The sequence below is a fragment of the Hemitrygon akajei genome, chromosome 5, assembly GCF_048418815.1.
Source record: "Hemitrygon akajei chromosome 5, sHemAka1.3, whole genome shotgun sequence".
Classification (NCBI taxonomy): Eukaryota; Metazoa; Chordata; class Chondrichthyes; order Myliobatiformes; family Dasyatidae; genus Hemitrygon; species Hemitrygon akajei.
In genome coordinates this window covers 70,924,898-70,946,946 of record NC_133128.1, presented here as the reverse complement: position 1 = coordinate 70,946,946, position 22,049 = coordinate 70,924,898, and the positions used below count along the sequence as shown (strand labels likewise).

The window sequence follows — 22,049 nt, the reverse complement described above, 5'->3', positions numbered from 1 at the left end:
GATACTGATTGTGTATGATCAACCATGATCACAGTGAATGGCGGTGCTTGCTAGAAGGGCCGAATGGCCTACTCCTGCACCTACTGTCTGTTGTCTATTGTCTATAATGGACTGGTTCTCTTTCCTAGCAAAGGACTGTGTCTGTATTCTGTGCTGAATCACCAGCACTTTCACAAGCAGGACGTAAGTCAGCAGAGCAGGAAAGGAGGCAGAGATTCATGCAGCACAGAAACATTCTCCATTTTAAGCTGCCAAATATTGATGGGGTGGATTTGTCCTGAAAAATACTGGGAGCACTCATTGTTAATTGTTTCATCTGAAATCTCTTTGAATGCCAATTCAATAAAAAAAATGACCTAACTTTGACTCTTTGGCTATTAATACTTACAGAGCCATTTCTTCTCAAGTAGCCAACTTTAAACAGCTCCTCTATTGCCCGTGACCCTACGTTACCAAGCAACAGTGAGGCAATAGTTTACCCTGCCTGGCACACACGTTTGAAAGAGTTAATCTGAAAATCATTATTACCAAAGAAAACTTTCCATCACCAAACCTTGCTGCAATAGCAGGCAGCAATCAGTCACAAAAACAAGACATGAAACCATTAATTACTGGTCCATTTTGTTATTTGAGAGTAGTATTTGATTTTTAATCAGTGTTCTGAATCAGTACATGCCACATAATACTGGTCCAGAAACAACAATTTGCATTACACGCCTTTAAAGATAATTTCATGTGACTGACTGTTGGCTATAATTGTAGAAAGTTTTGCAACAAAAAGTTCTCTTTGGTAAAAATGAGTTTTTGTTTGAGGTTTTTAATGTTTACTGCCACTAAAAACCATCCTGGATCAATAAGTTGCATCCAGCCATTAAAGGTCATATAACAAACAGCCTTGCTTATGTTAAGTAGTGACCATCCACAAATAACCAGTTGCAGTGTAGTTCAGCTCACGAATACCCACATCTGCTCTGCTAAACCACAAGCAAGTGTCACACAGGCATTCTACCCTTGGTGGGTTCATAGGAGGTGCAAAGTGACAACCAAAGATAGCTGTTAGGAACCAGCCCATCCTTCTGTTTTCATGCTCAGTCGAGCAACACCAAAAGAATAGACTACTCGTAAAGTGTTTTGTACCACACCCACACCGTCCCTTTAGTTCTCCAATATTTGTTCCAATAACACTACTACTGAATTTCCATCTGCTACACTAAAGAACAAATCAAAGGGAATATCTCCAGTCAAATAAACACCTTGATTTTAAGTTTCTTGAAGCAGGTCAGTGCTGTTCAACTGTTTCAAGCCTTTGGCCACTGAGATGTGAAAAGGGACAGGGTCCTTTAGACGCTGAGTAACAACATTCTCAACACACACAAGAAATCAAAACATCAGAGAAAAATGGTTTGCATTTCAACTTGTGCCTTTGGACAGAATTCCAATATGACCTCAACTGCACAATTCAGTTTTCCATTTCCTTTGCCTCGGATTCTGAATGCTCCCCATGCTACGCACAGCTATAGTTTGTTACGGTCATCGTACAGGATATTGAATATCAGGTCTGCACATGCTTTACGAAAAGATTACTTCATCAGTAGAAAAGGAAAAGGAAATGATGGTTGTTTTCTAAGCTCATGAAAAGCAACATCTCTCATTTCTTGGTTCACATGAATCAGATCAAAACTCATTAACTGTTCTCTGCTGGTGCATGACAACAGGTGAAAATGGCTGCTCCACATTTTCACCTTTACACCATGGACCCCTATCATTAGCAGACGATTCCATGGACTCTAGGTTGGGAACCCCTGCTATAGAACAACAAATATTTGTTGCTTGAAAAGATTTAGAATTTCTAGTCAATCTACACAATGACTGCTGCCTTAATGGTCTTCAGCCAGCCTGTGACCTGAAATTCCTCCCTAAATCTCTTCACATCATTGGTTTGTCCTCCTCCTTCAAAAGACATGCCATAAAATCTACTTTTTTTCCATAGGTATATTAAAAAGGTGGCTAGGGAGAGAATAGGCTCCTTTAAGGATCCACATGGCTAAAGGGGAGATTTTCAATTAAGATTTCTCGTCAATATTTACTGTGGAGGAAATGATAGAAGCTAAGGATTTATGAGAAATGAGTGGTGTTGTGTTGGACTACATATGAATAAGTAGGAAGGAGGAACAGGAAGCCTTAAATTGGATAAATTCCCTAGGACCTAACTTAGTGCATTCTCAGACCTTGTGGGAAGTTAGAGAGGTGGTCCTTACAGAGGTTTTTGCTTCTTTGATGGCCACAGCTGAATTTCTGGAGGACTGGAATTCCCATGACTGAGTTGCTAAGCACATTCCAATGTCAGGTTCAGGTTTCCTGACAGCACCACTGTCGTTGGCCGAATCAAAGCTGGTGATGAATCAGCGTATAGGAGGGAGACTGAAAATCTGTCTGAGTGGTGCCACAACAACAACCTCTCCCTCAATGTCAGAAAGACCAAGGAGTTGATTATTGTCTTCGGGAGAAGGAAACCAGTCCATGAGCCAGTCCCTCATCGGAGGATTAGAGGTGGAGAGGGTCAGCAACTTTAAATTCCTCAGTGTTATTATTTCGGAGGACCTGTCCCAGGCACAGACATAAGTGCAATTAGGAAGAAAGCATGGCCGTGCCTCTACTTCCTGATGAGTTTTCAAAGATTCGGCATGACATCTAAAACTTGGACAAACTTCTGCAGATGTATAGTGGAGAATATATTGTCTGCCTGCAACACAGCTCAGTACGGAAACAGCAATGCCCTTGAAATCCTACAAAAAGTAGTAGATGCGGCCCGGTTTCTTAAGGGTAGAGCCCCCTCCCCTCCCACCAACGTCCACTGTTGAGCACACCTGCACGAAGCGTTGCTGCAGGAAAGCAGTGTCCATCATCAGAGACCACCCACCACACAGGTCATGCTCTCTTCTCACTGCTCCCATCAGGAAGAAGGGACAGGAGCTTCAGGACTCACATCACCAGGTTCAAAGACAGTTATTACCCCTCAACCATCAGGCACTTAAACCAAAGGGGCTAACTTCACTCAACTTCGCCTGCCCCATCTTTGAAATGTTCCCACAACCTATGGACTCACTTTCAAGGACTTTTCATCTCACGTTCTCTTTATTCCTTATTTATTTATTATTATCATTTCTTTATTTTTGTATTTGCAATGTTTGTTGTCTTTTGCACACTGGTTGAGCGCCCATGTTGGTGCGGTCTTCCACTGATTCCATTGTGGTCATTACTCTGTTAAGGATTTATTGAGTATGCCAACAGAAAATGAATCTCAGGGTTGTATGTGGTGATCTATATATACTTTGATAATAAATTTATTTTGAATGTTGAGGAAATAACTAAGATGGTAAATGAGATTAGGGCAGTGGATGGTGTCAATTTGGACATTAGCAAGGTCCCTCATGACATGCTTGTCTGGCAAGTTAGATTGCATGGGATCCAGGGGTTATAGCAAAGTGAATTTATAGCTAGAAGCAGAAGGAGATAGCCAAGAGATGTTTCTCAGACAGTAGTGTGCCCCAGGGGTTGGTGCTGGGACCTTTGTTGTGTGTAACTTATACAAACAATTTGTATATGAATATGTAAGGCACGATTAGTAAGTGTACAGATGATACTAAAATAGGTGATGTTATAGATAGTGTACAAAGTTATAAAAAAAATGACAGGGGAGCTGGGTATGTGGGCTGAGGGTTGACCAAATGGTTTGCAATCAAAAAGTTGTGAGGTTCTGCATTTTAGGAGATCAAACCAGTGTAGGGCTTAAATGGGGCATGGTAGGGCTCTAAGGATTGTTATGGAACAGGGGAACTCAGGGATGTAGGTGCATAGTTCACAGATAGTGGTGTTAAAGGAAGATAGGGTGGTGAAGAAGGAGTTTGGCATGCTGGCCTTTATCAATCAGGACACTGTGTACAAGAATCGGGAAGTTGCTTTGTACCATGGAGAACATTGTAACTGGCTGTATCACCGTCTGGAATTGGTGGGGGGGGGGGGGTGTTCTACTGCACAGGAATCAAAGTTAGCTGCAGAGAATTGTAAACTTAGTCAGTTCCATCTTGGGCACTAGCCTCTATAGTACCCAGGACTTCTTCTAGGAGTGATGCCTCAAAGGTGGCATCCATCATTAAGCCCCCCCTCTCCTCCCCAGGACATGCCCTCTTCTCATTGTTACCATCAGGAAGGAGGTACAGAAGCCTGAAGGCACACACACTTAATGATTCAGGAACAGCTTCTTCCCCTCTGCCATCCATTTTCTGAATGGACATTGAACTCATGAACATTACCTCACTATTTTTTATTTTTGCACTGCTTAATTTAATTATTTAATAGATATACTTAATGTAATTCACATTTTCCTCTATTATGTATTACGTTGTACAACGACAACAAATTTCATGACATATGCGCTAATATTAAACTTGATTCTGCTTCTGATTCTGAGTTGGTGAGGCCACATTTGGAGTATTGTATGCAGTTCTGGTCACCCTGTTATCAGAATCAGACTTTAATCGCCAAGTACCTATGCACATACAAGGAATTTACTTCCGGCAGATGTTGTCTCTCTGCTCATAACAATAATGATAAATATAAATGAAAATATAGATTATACATACAGGTAGTGCAATCCAAGTAATAGTTAGCCGACAGTTAACCGGCAGTTAACTAGCAGTTAACTGTTCAGCAAAGTGACCGCAGTAGGGAAAAAACTTCTCCAGTGCCTATTAGTCTTAGTCTGGAGGGATCTGAAGCGCCTACCAGATGGAAGCAGATCAAACAGTCCGTGCGCAGGATGGGAGGAGTCAAGTTATCAGTAAACTAGGAAAGTACGGAAAGGCTATGCCGGGATGGATTTCAGAGCCTGGTTGCTTAGACGAGGGCTTTATTCCCTGGAATGCAGGAGATTGAGGGGTGGTCTGATAGAGGTTCATGAGATGATGAGGGGATTTAGAATGGTAAAAGTGCATAGTCTATTTCCCAAAGGGCACAGGTTTATTAAGATCAAAGGTGAGAGATTGAAAAGGGACATCAGAGGCAGCTTCTTCCTGCAAAGGGTGGTGCATATTCAAAATAAGCTGCCAGAAATAGGGGCTGAGGTAGGCAAATTAGTAACACTTAGATAAGTGCATGGATAGGAGAGGGTTGGAGGGTCAAGGGCCAAACGTGGGCAGGTTGGACTATCTCGATGGGCAACACATTTAGCTCACGTAATTGAGTTGGAATAACTGACCTGTTTTGATGATGTACGACTCTAAGTATTTGGCCCTTACTCAGCTCACATAAAGTACTTTATTGAGGCATTCTGGAGTATTTTATCTCATTAAAAGGTTGTTGTATAAAACAGCCCTCTATATATATACTGATTGATAACTCAGCGCAGCATCACAGTCTATCAGCAATTAACAGAAGTAGCACTGAGATGTGCACTCAATGAAAATTTGGAAGTTTTAGTTAGCTTGGAGAAATAACTAACGAGGAAAGTGAGCTGAGGCCTCATCCACACTTTGTGCAGCTAAATACCCCTGTGCTATTTCAGCTGTAACAGTGACGCAAAGAAATTGTGGTAATTGTTAGCTTACTGTTAGGGTGCAAGTAGAGATGTCATCACATCCTGTCTCTGAGCCTTGTAGTGTTTCAGGGAAGCAGTCATCCCTAAGTTGCAAGAGGCAGGTACGTGGGTGGAAAGGGTCATGAGAGGGAAAGGAAATGGGCAGCCAGTGCAGAGCATCCCTGTGGCCATTCCATTCAATATTATGTATACCGTTTTGGCTGCTGTTGGGGGCAGGGGAATGCCACAGCAACAGGGTCTCTGGCACTGAGTCGGGCTCTGTGGCCCAGAAAGGAAGGGGGGAGAAGAGGACTACAGTAGTGATAGCAGATCCAATAGTGAGAGGAATAGACAAGAGATTCAGTGGACGCGATAAGACACCCAGACGGTATTTTGCCTCCCAGGTGCCCGGGTCAGGGATGTCTCGGATCGGGCCCACGCTGTTCTAAAGGGGAAGGATGAGCAGCCAGAAGTCTTGGTATATATTGGCACCAATGACATAGGTAGGAATAGGGTGGAGGTCCTGAAGGAAGGTCCAGGATAGATACATCCCAAAGATGAAGAAGTATTCTAAAGGCAGGGTGTTGCAACCGTGGCTGACAAGGGAAGTCAAAACCATCAAAAAAAGGAAAAAAGAGGACGTATAATACAGCAAAACTTAGTGGGAAGTTAGCGGATTGGGAAGCTTTTAAAAACCAACAGAAGGCAACTAAAAAACAATAAGGAGAGAAAAGATGAAATATGAAGGTAAGATATCCAATAACATCAGAGGATACCAAAAGTTTTTTTTCCAGATATATAAGGGGTAGAAGAGCTATCAAACTGATGGAGAGGTAGTGATGGAGGGCAAGGAAATGGTGGATGAACTGATTAAGTATTTTGCATCAGTCTTCACTAGCAGTACGGTGAAAGTTCGAGAGTGTCAGGAGGTATTAGTGAGTTACTAAGGAGAAGGTACTTGAAAAGCTGAAAGGTCTGAAGGTAATTATGTTACCTGGACTACGCCCCAGGGTTTTGAAAGAGGTACCTGAAGAGATTGTGGAAGCTAAGTAATGATCTTAGAAGAATCAATAGATTCTGACATGGTTCCAGGGGACTGGAAAATTGCAAAAGTTACTCCACTCTTCAAGAAGGGAGAGAGGCAGAAGAAAGGAAATTATGGGCCAATTAGCCTGACCTCAGTGGTTGGGAAGATGTTGGAGTCGATTGTTGAGAATGAGGTTTTGGGGTATTTGGAGGCACGTGATAAAATAGGCCATATTCAGTGAGGCTTCTTTAAGGGAAAACCTTATCTGACAAATTTTTTGGAATTCTTTAAGGAAATACTAAGCAGGATAGACCAAGGAGAATCAATGGATGTTATGTACTTGGATTTTCAGAAGGCCTTTGACAAGGCACTGCATATAAGGTTGTTTAGCAAGATCCTATGATACAACAGGAAAGACACTAGCATGGATAGAGTATGGCTAATTGGCAGGAGGCAAAGAGTGGGAATAAAGGGAGCCTTTTCTGGTTCGCTGATGGTGACTAGTGGTCTTTTGCAACAGTCGGTGTAGGGACCGCTTCTTTTTACGTTTTATGTCAATGATTTGGATGATGTAGTTGATGGTTTTGTGGCCAAGTTTTCAGACAATATGAAGATAGGTGGAAGGGCAGGGAGTGTTGAGGAAGCAGGGTGGTTGCAGAAGGACTTGGACAGATTAAGAGAATGTGCAAAGAAGAGGCAAATAGAATACAGTGTAGAGAAGTGTATGATCATGTTCTTTGGTAGGGAGAATTAAAAGCGTAGACTACTTTCTAAGCAGGGAGAAAACTCAAAGCTCAGAGGTGCAAAGGGACTTGGGAGTCCTTGTGCAGGATTCCCTGAAGGTTAATTTGCAGGTTGAGTTGTTGGTGAGGAAGGCAAATGCAATGTTAGCATTCAGTTTCGAGTGGACTGGAATATGAAAGCAAGGATGTAATGCAGAGGTTTTATAAGATACTGGTAAGGCAGTTTTGGACCCCTTACCTAATAAAGGATGTGCTGACATTGGAGATGGTTCAGAGGGGGTTCACGAGAATGATTCTGAAAATTAAAGAGTTTCATATGAGAAACATTTGGCAACTCTAAGCCTGTGTCCTTGCTGGAGTTTGGAAGAATGAGCGGGGATCTCATTGAAACCTATCAAATGTTGAAAGGGAAATGGATTGGCCATGATGAAATGGTGGAGCAGAGATGAGGGGGCCGAATGGACTAATTATGCTCCTATTTCTTGTGGCCTTACAGTCTTCTGGTCTAAATTTTCAAACATTTTATAAACATTTAGCAGATACTGCACTGTAAATATCTAGCAGAAGAGTGCAGCGTAGACAGATCTTGATATCGCTGACTTCTCCCCTCCTCCTCTATATTATTGGCATTACAGAAAATCCTCCTGCACTTTTTCCAGCAGCAACCAATCAAAGCATGGCCTGTTCTGTTCTCAACAACAAAGCAAAGGGAGGGTCTGTTAGACTGCCCCCCAAGGGATCTCAGAATCACACTTATTATTTCTTTGGGTTATTACCAAGCTTCGAAAGGCACTCCATTCCGCAGGGACTAGTGTTATAAATGGGAGGAAATGTTCAATCGCCCTGCAGTCCCCCAACTGTGTCTCTCTGACAAAACACGTACATCAACCCTGGCGTCAGAGATGCATGTGGCACAGGGTGCACTCCAGCAGGACCAATAATCAGTAACTTATTAAGGATGTACTACATTGTGTGATATATGTGTTTAATATGCCTCTCCAAAGCAGACACTAAAGTTCCTGCTCACATCACTGTGTGGAGCTGACTGCTGTCATTTTCAGAGTATCTTCAGGCTCCTCACTGCATTCTGAATGTGGTGTTATAACTTAATTTGTTCAATGTGTAAAACCTCCACAATTGCAGTTCAAATGAGGCTGATGTCAATCATTTGTGAGGGGAACAGGTTTTCTAGTTTTTCACTGTGCAACTCTGATACTTGTCCATGTCCTGCCATCACCCCTCCTGTTGTTGCCGTTGCAGGCAGGAATTTGGCACGGAGCAGCGTCCTGACCTGACCAAGGAAGTGTACCTACAAGATATCCACTGTGTGGGTTCTCTCTGCAAGCTCTACTTCCGAGAACTCCCCAATCCTCTCCTCACGTATGAACTCTACAAAAAATTCACAGTGAGTACTCCTTCACTTCCAGCTCTCAAGTTTACGCTTTCTTCCTCCTCGTCCCGCTCTGGTGAGGGCGATGGTTTGCATGGAGGTACAAACCTACAGAAAACTGTTGCCCCCCACACCCCTCCAGCACTTCACCTTTCTTAGGTAAACCCAGCAGGTGTGCGCTGACCTATGGGGTGTGGAAGGGACAACAAAGCATCACAACTGACCCTGCACCTGGGAGACAACGAGCAAAACAGAAACAATCACGAGCAATACTCCCAGCGGACTTTACTTTCGTTTCCGTTTGCTGCCCAGCTGGGATCACTCTCCTCAAGCTCGATGCTCCGTTTGGCTTTGCATTTTCACACTCAGTAAAATAGGCGTGTTGCCACAGCAAGGAAGACAAACTCGTTGTGTGTAGGCCAAGCTTCCCCAAGGAAGGAGCGACTAGTATCTGATGGCACAGGACTAACTGTGAATTTATGGCTCAACCATTAATATCCCATTAAATTCCATTTCACTTTCATCCCCCCCTCTGCTGAAGCTCAAAGACATTAGTTGCTAAGCAGAGCTGACCAGGGACCACTGAAGCAACACTGAAAGATTTATGTCTCTTGGCCATCTGGTTTACTCACATTTTTCTTAAACAGCTACTTATTGGAAAGCAAAGGCTTTTATTTTCTCTTTAGAAATCTGAGTGATCCGTGTCCTCTCAGCTTGCTCCTGATCCCATTACAGGCAGGAATAGAACAGCAAACCTCCTAAAGTGTGTACAAAGCAAAACTAGGCTGCTTTGCGAGATGTCCAAATCTGATGTTGAACGAGGAGATTGTCAGGCCACTGGCATGTACGTTATAATATTTGATCCTGCTGCAGGCCAGAACTTTATGACTTTGATAGAGGTTAAACTTGTATTACAAAGGGGTGCCAATACAATCTGCTGCTCCATGGTGCTCAGGAGCTGTCCTGTGCAAGTAGGCCTTTTAAAGGAATAACTTATATCCTTAGGTTGAGTGTTGGCGCGTGGCCTAGTGGATAAGGCATCGGTCTAGTGATCTGAAGGTCACTAGTTCGAGCCTCAGCTGAGGCAGAGTGTTGTGTCCTTGAGCAAGGCACTTAACAACACATTGTTCTGCGACGACACCGGTGCCAGGCTGCGTGGGTCCTAGTGCCCTTCCCTTGGACAACATCGGTGGCATGGAGAGGGGAAGGCCTGCAGCTTGGACAACTGCTGGTCTCCCAGGCCTGCGCCCTGGAAACCTTCCAAGGTGCAAATCCACAGTCTCACGAGACTAACGGATGCTGGCATTATCTCCAAAATTATCTCCCTAGTTGGTTTGGATGCATAGCCTTACATTTTTTTACTTCTCTCATTTTATTCTTGACTTCTTTGGGTTATGATATTTCATACTGGGTGCCTGGGAAAGACAGAAAAACTATCTAGGGTTTTCAATCTCCTGCATAGCCAGGATGAGGAAGAGGTAAAGGTGATCACTGTGTTACAGGAGAGGTACGATCACACTGGCGAGGGGCTGAGGATGTTACCAGTTCCACCAAGCCATTGGTATGAGGAAAGCTTGTATCAGTTTGGAGGTGCATTCTTGGGAATAGAGGAGGCTCAGGAGAGACTTTATTGAGGTGTATGAGGACCTGGGTAGAGAAAAGAAGAAGGACTTATCTCCCCATGTGGAAAAGTCAAGAACAGGAAGTATAGAATTAAAGCAATTGATTGAAGAATCAGAGGGGAAATGACAGTAGTTTTCTTCCAGTGGTTAGTGGGGATGTAGAATTCACTGCCTGAAGTGGCGGTATAAGCAGAAGCTCTAGACATACTTAAGCAGTAATTGCCCGTATAGTTGAAGAACCATAACTGCAGGGCTTTGGACCAAACGTTGGAAGGTCGGATTAGGCAGCAACACTTGCACAGATGCAGTGAGCAAAGTCGCCTTGCTGTGCGCCATAACTCTTCTCTGAGTCTAAGAACGCACAACATGTAAGTGGTTGTGAGTTCAGTGAAAATATAGAGAGAGTTGTGCTCACACACAATCAAGTGTTCTGATTTATTTCTTGCCAAACATGTTCACCGGGTTAAGTGTTCATGGACATTCACAGTTCAAAGCTTAGAAGCAAGAAGAGGCCAATCAGCTAATGTGACTTCTCTAGTTAATCGCTTTAATTGTATCCTGTAGCTGTATACGGCCTGATACCCAGTCACAACTTTGAGGCTTGAGACTTCTATTTGACTCAGGCTCATGGATGGGGAGTGAATAGCTGGGGAGGGGATGGGGGTCTAATGAAAATGGGAGGTCCACACTATTTTCCCACATTTCACCCATCAGCAAACACATACCAGTATAGGTATATAATGCCTATTGATTTTAACCATGCTCCACTCCTGTCAGTGAGTTACTTTGAAATTTCCTTGGGCCATTGGTCAAATAGCATTTAGAGACAGCCGAAAGTCTGGATCATAATTATTTTTCATAATATGAAACTCTGGAATCAAATTAACTGAACAGTTTTATAGCAATGAAATAGAATGACGTTTGATTTTCTGCACTGAGAGAGGGATTTCAATAATCTCATGGAGATATTGATTGACTAGTGTACTGTGATAGGCAAGATAACATTTTATTACCACAAAAAATCTGGAGGAATTCAATGGATCAGAGAGCTTCAATGGAAAGAAGTGGACAGGCGAGCCTTCATCGGGTGTCTCCATCGTGTGTTTTGATTAAATTTCTTTAAATAACAACCAGTTACCTTACGCTAATCTAATTAGACCGAGGGTATCCTATTGTGCCTCACCAAGTTCTGTTGTTTGCTCCTTCAGGAAGCTGTTGCTGCTCAGTCAGAGGAGGAGCAGCTGTTAAGGATCCAGAATGTCATCAAAGAGCTTCCTCCTCCACATTACAGGTAACTAAGCCGGCCGACAAGTGTACACATCACTGCCACACCAAGCAGATCAGTCAGAACCATGCCCCATCTGGCTTTTCATGATCTTCTAAGCACATTTCCGACAGCTAACATGCAAGGAAGTTCTCAATCATTGAAATAACCTAGGAAGAAAAACAGACTAAGCTGTGATAAAAGTAGAAAAGTAGGAATTAAATTATCTTCTATTTCTTCTCCCCACTTATTAGTGCCTTTTTAATTCCTAAAAATTGAAGGTTAAAGATCAGTTTTTTTGTCTCTTGTGTAACGAAACATACAGTGAAATGCGTCATTTGCATCAAAGACCAACTTAGTTCGAGAATGTGATGGGGGCAGCCACAAGCGTGACTAGCTTTTGCCACCAGCATAGCATGCCCACAACTTAGTAACTCTAACCCATAGTCTTCGGAGCGGGGGAAGAAACTTGAACACTTGGAGGAAACCCACGCAGTCACAGGAGTACAAACTCCTTACAGACAGTGGTGGGAATTGAAACAAAATTGCTGGCTGTCTAATGCTAACCACTACACTACACAGCTCTGTTGTACAGTTTTGAAAGACCAGTTATTAAGGCATGTCTTATATCATAAGTTGGAAGATACGTTGCGGGAGGATTTCTCAAGCTCCCCAATGATACAAGAGGCAGATCCCATGATTCAGTACCAATGGGGGTTGGTTGAAGCATGGTAAAATCTGGTTTTGTCCCACTGAATCATCTGAATCTTTTCTGCTGTTACATCAGTATCATCTGTAGGATTGGTGCGATTACGTGTGTACCCTGACAATCAAAAGTCTGGAATGTTAATCAAACTCATAAATGTGAATCCCACTATGGCAATTGGGGAATATAAATTTACGTAATTAAACAAATACAGAATTATAAAAACATACTGGTCTTGGTAAGAGTAACCGTGAAACCATTGGATTGGCATAAAACCACATCTGGGTCACGTATATCCTTTGGGGAAGGAAATCTGCTGTTTTTATTCCTTTTGACCTTCGTATGACTCCAGACCCACCAACGTCAGCAAAGTCCATAATGTGCAAATGAATAAAAGGTGCTTTTAATACAAGAGTTGTAGATGTTATATTGAGTAAATATATGAATGTGTGGTGCAAGGCAGATAGATTATTCAATTTGGATATTAATCTTGTAATATTAAACAAAAATGAAAATTCATAAAGTGCTAGAAATCTTATTCATAAACTTTACCCCTTTTCTCTTCCTGCAGAACTTTGGAATACCTGAGCAAACATCTAACACACATAGCTTCCTTTAGCACCAAGACAAACATGCACTCCAGAAACCTGGCCCTTGTCTGGGCTCCCAATCTGCTGAGGTAGGGAACTAAAGCTAACTCATTCTGTTTGCAAACTTGGGGTGGTTGTACGGAACAGGAAACATTTTGGATGAAAATACCACTTTTGCCAGTCGAAGAGCAAGCTGAAACCAGAAACATGGGAGAAATGAAGCAGCCCAGCTGGATATTATGGAGAGAGAAACTTAATATGATAGGTGAATGGCAATCAGTGTGGCAATAGCAGTTCAACAGGTTCCCTTCTTCCACTCTGGGGATATGAACTTGCCTCAAATTCTGTTGCCCAAACATGACTCACTCTGCTACTTGTCTCTCGCCCCTCTGTTCACTAATCTGCACTGGCTTCTAGTCCAGCACTCTCCAAAGCTAAAACTTTCATCATTGCCCTTAAATCCCTCCATTGCTTACAATTCCATACTTTTCTCTTGCCCTCCAAAGCTCCTGGACCTATATATTCTTCTAATTCTGCCATATTCCCATTCATTCACCCCACCATCAATAGTAATGTCTTCAGCTATCTAGGCCATAAGCTCTTGAATTCCTTCCTTAAATCTTTTCACCTCTCACATGCTGGCACCCACATCATTAAACAATCTTTTTCTTTTGACCCAATATGTTCTTACATGGCTGTGAGGCCTTAGGCAGAAGTTAATACCTTCAAGATTTTGGAGAGAAGGCAGGACATTGTATTTGGGGGGAAAGAAATCAGCCTTGAGTGAATGGCAGAGCAGACATATTGGACCAACCGGCCTTATTCTGCTCCTATAGTTTGTGGTCTTATTGCTGAAGTACCTGTCACCACGTAGGGCCTCCCGGTGACAGTGAGAACTCATTGTAGGTGAGTGGCAAGTGGACGTGGTTCACCACTGACCACAAATTCTGGGCCAATAATTCATGTCAATGATTTCTCATCAGAAAAGGGGAACTTATGAACACTGTAGGTTTTAAATACGTGCAGATGGAGAGGAAGTGGCTACCCAGAACACTTACTTTCAGACCACATGTGTGCTCCTGAGTTGCCCTTAGTCTTATCGATTTCTTAGATATTCAGAAATCTACTGTTCTCAGTTTTAAACACATCAATCATCGAATGTCCACACCCCCAAAGATAATTCCTAAGATTTAACCCCTGTTGAGTAAAGATATTTCATATCATCTTGTTTCTAAAAGGCCTTCCCCTTATTTTGTGACTGTGCCCTCTCCCCCCCACCACCACCTCTGGCTCTCTATTCTTCAGCTTGGGGTAAAGTCCTCCCCACATTCACCCTTTTGGACCCCTTCAGCATTTTGGATATTTAAATAAGATCATTTTTCTAAAATCTGAACAACAAAACCCACTCTTTATTATGGAATAGAACGTGGTAATGGGCAAGTGAAGGAACAAGAAAATTTTGGGCTGACACGTTAGGGTAGTGGTTAGCACAACACTTCACTGTGCCGGCGACACTGCTGCCTGTAATGGGTTTGTAAGTTCTCCCCATGACTGTACGGGTTTTCTCCAGCTGGTCGGGCTTCCTCCCACAGTCCAAAGTTGAGTGTGTTAGTAGCTCAATTGGTCATTGTAAATTGCCCCATGATCAGGCGAAGGTTAAAATTGAGCAGGGCAGTGCAGCTCAAGTAAGGGCCTATTCCATGCTGTATCTCAATAAATAAAATTTTGACAATCTGAATATAGAGTCCTCATTAGTGGATTGAGTGATAACTTTGTGGGTCACTTTGACTCTAATCTTCTAGTTGCCCATCACTTAAAATCTCCACCTTATTCTCTCTGTGACCTGTCTCTCTTCCAATGAAGTTGAATACAATTTCAACGATCAACTCATCTTCCATCTTGACACATTGCAGACTCTACAATGAATTCAACTATTTCAGATATTAGGCCATGAGGAGCCAGGCATCTCGCATCTCTCCTCTTGTGATACTTCACAAGAACAGTTTACATCTCCTCGAGCCATGAGCTTGCCACCCACTTTCAGCCGGTATTGTTACCATTTGTGTCACTGGAGTCTCATGGTGTCCTCTGTCCAGATCATTCCTGTATGTTTTCTCCAGCTTAAAGCTTGTCTCAGATTTCATCAGGCTCGGGATTGTTTATTGTCATGTACACTAGGGTGCAATGAAGCTCCATGCCGACAGGGTAAACAGTAAATGTGGGCATGATAATAAAGAGGGCAACTTCCAGGACACCAAAGATTGTTGGGCACTCTGAAGTAGTGTGAAACAGATTGCTAAAATGACCAGAATGCAATGATCCAGTGAGGTGGATAAAGAAACTGAGAATGTGGCAGCACCACCAGGAGGGGCAAATGAGAGAGGTGCTTGGTCAGAAGTGGGGAAGAAGCTGGACATCGGGTTTTTAGCCAAACCTGATATAACTCTGTCACTATGTGCAGCCTTCCCTCACCCTCTGTGTTTATATGGATCGAGAGGAAATGTAGTTCACAGCAGTTAGACTTATTTCCAGATAAAATCACTGATGCTAATCTGAAATGGTTGAATTTAGATTTTGAGTCTGGAGCTCTAATAACTCCTTTATGGGGAGATAATGTGCGGTTCCTTATTTACATTGGTGCTGTGTTATGGTCAAAAGGGCAGAGAGTTCCGAGTGGCAGTGGGGCAGGAGGTAATGTGGTGAGAAACCAGATGCTCCTGACCAAACTTGTGGTCTGAATGGAAATGTTTTATGTAGAACGTTGGCCCGGAGTATGCCGGGAGTCCGCGGAAGGTTGGCCCGGAGTACACCGGGAGTCCGCGGAAGGTTGGCCCGGAGTACGCCGGGAGTCCGCGGAAGGTTGGCCCGGAGTACATCAAGTCTCCATGTAGAACATTCACCTGCAGATCATTGGGTCTCTCCACTTTTGAGAGTCAAATTTCCTACGTTAATTCTTCATGCTGGTTTTCCCCTATTCACTATGAAATATTTACAGTTTGAAACTCTGACTGGGAAAAGTTATCACACACATATAGGGAACATTGTTGTAGTGCGTTGACATTTGCAATCAGTAATTCCAAAGCAAACATGGAAATGAGATAATCTCCAGGCAGTCAAACTCCCTTTAGAATGGTTTCTCAGGTTTGAAAATCCAACTTAATTTAGGGACTGAAGTTCAAGTTCTTGTTGAATCTTCTTTGTAGTATAAACTGTCGCTCCATTGTTGGTAAACAGAAATAAATAATATGTGGTCTATGATACACCAACTCAAATTTTCTCTTTCCTAAGGCCCCACTCAAGCAGCAAGGACCAGCTGGACAATCTCGCCTATGGCCAGTCAAATGCCATGATGGGCAATTTAATCCAAAAGCACTGAGCGACAACTGTGTTTAACAGAGAACTAGTCTACTGGCGAAAGAGCTCTCCTCCTCTACTGACTGTGATAATTGTGCCTCTCCACCGTCCTTAAGCAGAGGTTTCAGCCAGGCCTTTGCACACTGTATTGGTCTTGCTAAACACCTCTGCATTGTACCAGTTTGTCATCAGATGTATGTCACCCAACCTCCTGCCCTTTACACTTTGACTACCACTTAGTGTTTAAGGCGCTAGTCCTTCCCCTGCCTATAAAATATTTTGTGGTTTTGCCAGCATTATAGGGGCCTTGGGTTTGACCTTGGGGGATGTGAGGATGGGGACCTTATGTGCAAGTCCACTGTCCCTAAATAAAAACTTACATTAATAGCTCCATGCTATTATCAGACAGAATGTAACACTGAACTGTATAAATGTTGAACAAGGCATCGGTTTCCAGATCAAGAAGGCAAGAGAGAGATAAGAAGGCAGAGAGGTTTAGGGAAGAAATTCCAGAGTTCAAGACATGATGGCATCACCACCAATGATGGGGCTGTGAATATCTTGGATGTGCAGGAAAGCATAACTGTCTCTCAAGACTTGAAAGAGTTCCACAAAGCATGTGTGCAGTGTGATATCCCATTGTAAGCATCTTACCGAGAGGGAGGGGTTGCAGCTGCCTCTTGCCTTGCTTTCCGCTGCCTGACCATGGGAGAAGTAGACCAAAGTAGAACAAGATTTAGTAGAGGTGAGGGGCTTGGTTAGGGAGAATCCCACTGAGTAGAAGAGCTAGTCTTCCCCATCTGGAGCACTGGTAACAGTACAAGACCAGCGAAGGAGGACTGTAGAGGAAACGAGAAAAGCAATTCGAGGGCACCTTGAGACAAAGCGCTAAGCAAATCACAAACACGAGTAACCCTGCAGATGCTAGAAACCTAAAGCAACATGCTCAAAATGCTGGAGGAGCTCAGCAGGTCAGGCAGCGTCCATGGAAATGAATAAACTTGCTAAGCAGATACACAGTAAAAATCAAAAATGGCCCCATGAGTGTAAATTATTACAGCTATTACTGCCTTAAACTAAGTGCATGAAAATCAGTGCTCAGGCAAGTGTTCTGTTCCAGTCTCCGACTTACACTGTTACCAAAGGCAGGGAAGAGTGATAACGCTGAGTTGTGGGGCACAATGAGCACAACTGTAAATACATTGTAATTGCTGCAGGTTATACGTATTAGAATATGCCCCAGAGGAGCTTTCATTGAAAGTAAACAAAAAATATCCTTGCCTAGAAATGTAAAAATCCATGAGAAGTGCAGATTTGAATGAAGAAAGCTGCTTATTGGGTTACTGTTTTTTCCAGAATGTGTTATAAAACCTAGCACTTTACTCTTGAGAATCTGAAAATCCAAAGTAACACACACACACACAATGCTGAAGGAACCCATCAGGCCAGGCAGCATCTGCGGAAACTAGTAAACAGTCAACGTTTTGAGCTGAGACCCTTCTTCTGGACTGGAAAGGAAGTGGAGAAGTTCAAGTAAGAATATAATCTTACGTGTGCAACCATGTTATTTATCCACAGGTCAAAAGAAATAGAAGGATCTGGATATAACAATGATGCCGCATTTCTGGAAGTGCGTGTTCAGTCCATTGTTATTGAATTTATCCTGAATCATGTCAGCCAGCTATTCAACAGCAACACTGCCCAGGCCAAACAGGACTTGGAAGGTAGGACTGAGACAGCAGCAGTGAGGTCTCCATCCCTATCTCTAGCTGAGCAGCTTGAATCTGCTGTGTGTCGTGATACCAGTCTTTTCAGCCCACAGAGCAACTCCGGGCTTGTATTTTTTCAGGATTTTAGCATATCCTCAGGACACACAGTGCATCGTACTGCCAATTAGTTACTTATGAAATTCAAAGCAAAACCCTGCAGATTCTTGAAATCTGAGATATAATGAAAACAGAAAATGCTGGAGATGCTGAGCAGGTCAGGCAGCATCTGTGGAAAGAGAAACAGGTAATGTTCCAGGTCCAAGATTTTGACGTTTTGACAAAGTTCTTGGACTAGAAATGCTCACTCTGTTTCTCTTACCACTGATGCCACCCAACCTGCTGAATATTTATGACATTTTTGTGTTTTTATGAAATCTAGCAATTTCAGTTATATAACAAGAGGCATTTGTTGGTTGCATGTATCTTTGCATATGAAGAGTAAAGCTGCTAATTACCATGACCCATGGCTCTAAAGTTCCAAGAACAAGCTGGTGAGGAGTTCACAAACGGGATTCCATTGCCGTCAGTCTGGTGAGGCAAGTCTTCTCATTTGCAGCAAATACATCTCACCTGCCTCGTGTAGGAACTATTTAACATGAATGGGTTGTTCCAAATGTAGAACACACTTCTACAAATGAATTCTGGTCTAGTAATTGTAAACTGTGTATTGTGCAGTAATTTGCATTGCTCTCCATGTCTGGAGGTCTCCAAGCACAAGGGTGACACATGTTACAAGGGACCCAGAATATATGTAGCTTACTGTGAGAACTATTCAATAAGTACCCGATCATAAGTAGATCAGGCTTTTGATGGAATTTCCTTACATGGTTTATAAATTTTCATTGCTGCGCAATGTAATTTCTCGCCTTCTTTAGTTGCTCTAGATCTGGATGGAGAATAAGCAAAATAACATCCTTGTAACATTCTACTTGAAATCATTTACTCCACAGCACACAATCCTGTTGCTAAATGCAAGTCACTTCCTATTGTATCACCGTCCATGAAGCTCTTATCCCTGGAGGAGGCTCAGGCTAGGACCTTGAAACCAGACCATCCTGCTCGCCTTGAGAAAATACATTGTGTTCCAATGGAGACCGGACCTGCTGCTGGGACCATTTATCATACAGTCATCGACCTGCCAGATCCTAGGTAAGTATACTTCCCAAATTCTTTTACTCCCATGGAGCACTCTAAATTCTTAGCTGGAATCTTACAGCAGTCCACAGCTTGACAACTTCTGACTAGCTAATCTTCATCATTTCATATGAAATGCAGGCAGATTTCAGTTGTATTGACTGCCACTGATAATATATTGTATACTAGCTGATGAAGAAGGGAACTAATCATTATAGCTGGAAAGTACCTGTCTCGTTTTGGCTCCAGAGGAAGAGACATTTTAACCTGGATTCCTCCTGTTGATCAGTATCAACTCAAGGAGGTAAGTTTTACACAGACTCTAAAGTAGGTCTTCTCAACCTGTAGTATGCCATGGACCAATACCAATTAAGCAAAGGGTCCATGAACCCCAGGTTGGGAACCCCTGCTCTATAGGAAGGGGAAAGAAAGAGCAAAATGATTTGGTGAAAGAATCAACTCAGATAAGGACACAATGATTATTGACAGAATGGAGGCATGAATGCATGAGAGGCCAGGGTTAAAAGATCCAAAGATCCTGCGGAGCTGGGTGTTATGGAGAGGGTGTGAGACGAGGCTATCAAGTGACTCAATCACACGCAAGGGAATCAAATGACACAAGGCCAGCAACTTTCCTGGTTTGCATGCCCATGGGTTACCAAAGGACGAAAGTGATGTCATCTTCCTGCAGAGGGAATTCGGAAATCTAGAAGTTCTGCCACAGACTCTTGTTGATGTCACATCCACAAAGTTTTTAAAAATGAGCTAGTTGGATGGAAATAGGAAAACAACAGAGTATGAAAGTGGGAGTAGACTGTGGGTGACTCAGAGACAAAAGCATACAGCCCATTCTTCAATGTAACATTTGAGGATTTAATGTGTTGCCTAGTTACACTGGCAGTCAACCTGACTTCCATCGTCATGTGGAACCAAAATAATTTCAAAAATCAACATGTTCTTGCATGTCAAGAAAGTAAAAATAGAGACAATTATTAGATGGCACCTGACATGCCAGCAACCAAATTGCATTTGAAGTGACTGCTTGGTTTAGTTAATGGAGTTAAATCCACTTCAAGCAATTTCCCAGTGTGTTCATCTTGTTTTAGACTGAGGCACATAGAAAAGAGCCGAGTTTAATCATGTGCTCACCCACAACCTCAGCAATGCCACCCTCTCCCACCCGTCAGCACTCCATCCAATCAGAGTTGATTGATTTCAGCTTCGATCCCAAAAGAAGATTCGCAATTAGCCTTTGCACCTGAGGCAAACTGGGAGAAAAATAATGAACCATGGGTCGCTGTTCTAACAGCACTCCCATGGGCTTACCTCCAGTGAGATGAGCTTCTTTATTACAAGATTGATGCCAGTGCTACATAGTAGTTAGTACCAAGACTAACTACAAAGTCATATTTAGTCATCATTACCTCTTACTCTCATACAGGGGGGTTGTATCAGGACACAGACATTGTAGTTCTAGGTACAGGGCAGGATGAGGGACTGGGAACAAGGAGCCTGGGGTGGACTCCAAGCCCGAGACTGGACAAGGACCCAGAACCTGGGACTTGCCTTGAGCTCAGACCCCAAAAACAGACGAGGACGTGACAAGGCTTGGCTAGAGACTTGGGGTCTTGAGGCTTGGCTGGAGACTTGGGGCTGGGGTCGAGGCTTGAGGCTGGGTTTGAGGCTTGGCTGGAGCTTGGAGGCAGACTAGGAACTGTACATAAACGTAGATCCAGGACTTCTCCTTCAACAAGCCAGGACTCATCTTTCACAAAACACCAAGGTGGAGCAGGACCGTCCATTGAGTAATGGCAGAACAGCCGGACTTACCCGACAGAGGCAAAGACAAGACAAGACAGATTCCCCCCGCAGGGCAATGGCAGAACAGCTGACTTACCCCATGGAGGCGAGGACAAGACAAGACAGATTCCCCCTGCAGGGCAACAGCAGGGCAGCCTGACTTACCCCACGGGGCGAGGACAGGAAGAGACAAACACTGAAGAACAACAGACAGTTCCATCCCTGCATCGGGGCTGCTCCGAGTCACTGTTACGGCCAGCAACGTTGGCTGGCTACGGAAACAACCGGATCCCTACCTAGCTCGGAATGGCTGACGGCCACCCAGCTGGCCCGGGAAACGGCCGAATCCGTACCGCAATGACAGCTCTGACTACCAACAGTAAGGCTCCAAGAAGCAATGGTTCTCCAATGCAGCCTAAAGACGGCAAGTGGCCATACCAGCCATTTGCTCCATGAGAATCTTGCCAGGAAAGCTTGACAAGACAACCCCCCCAACCACACTCAATCCCAGGGCCACTTATATTCCCAGCCAACAAGATGAGCGTCAGGTGTATATGGTTTAGTCCAATCGAAACAAGGGACAGCCGGAGGACCCGGAGTCCGGAGCCCGCGGACCGCGAACTGGAACGCAGACCCCGGACCGGACCACGATACTTACCACCAATAGAGAAACCATGGAGAAATTAATTGGAAAAAAGTGGGTGGAAAACAAAATAGGAGATAGGAAGTTGTAAAGTTCAAAGCAAATTTGTTATCAAAGTTCACATATGTCATTATATACAACCCTGAAATGTTTAGGTTGTCCTAATTTATTTAACATCATGTGGGGGGAGGTGTTGATAGTTTGGGAATGGTCTTTAGGAAAGGGGTTGGGATTTTCAATAAATCCATGCACTGGTCTTGGGTAGGTCATAAATGTTTCTGGGTAGTGTTGTCAGATGCAAGGGTTGGGATGATAGTCTGTGGAGTGGTCCTGTGAGAGCTGTTGATGTGTGTGGGCAGTGGTACTGGGGTAGTCAATGTTGATCTTCTTTCTGGTGATAGATCCTAGGCTGGATGGTTAAAGATACCTTTA

General features: G+C 43.4%; 1 protein-coding gene across 2 annotated transcripts in view; it reads left to right on the top strand.

Annotated features, from left to right (window-relative positions):
* Window positions 1-22,049, top strand: part of arhgap31 (Rho GTPase activating protein 31) — a 107,438-nt gene that overhangs the window by 61,959 nt on the left and 23,430 nt on the right. For both annotated transcript variants that reach the window (XM_073045719.1, XM_073045718.1), the window contains exons 3-7: window positions 8,606-8,750; window positions 11,566-11,648; window positions 12,899-13,006; window positions 17,850-17,995; window positions 18,991-19,189. In XM_073045719.1, the coding sequence (XP_072901820.1) occupies window positions 8,606-8,750; window positions 11,566-11,648; window positions 12,899-13,006; window positions 17,850-17,995; window positions 18,991-19,189 (681 nt within the window). The remainder of the gene's footprint in view (window positions 1-8,605; window positions 8,751-11,565; window positions 11,649-12,898; window positions 13,007-17,849; window positions 17,996-18,990; window positions 19,190-22,049) is intronic.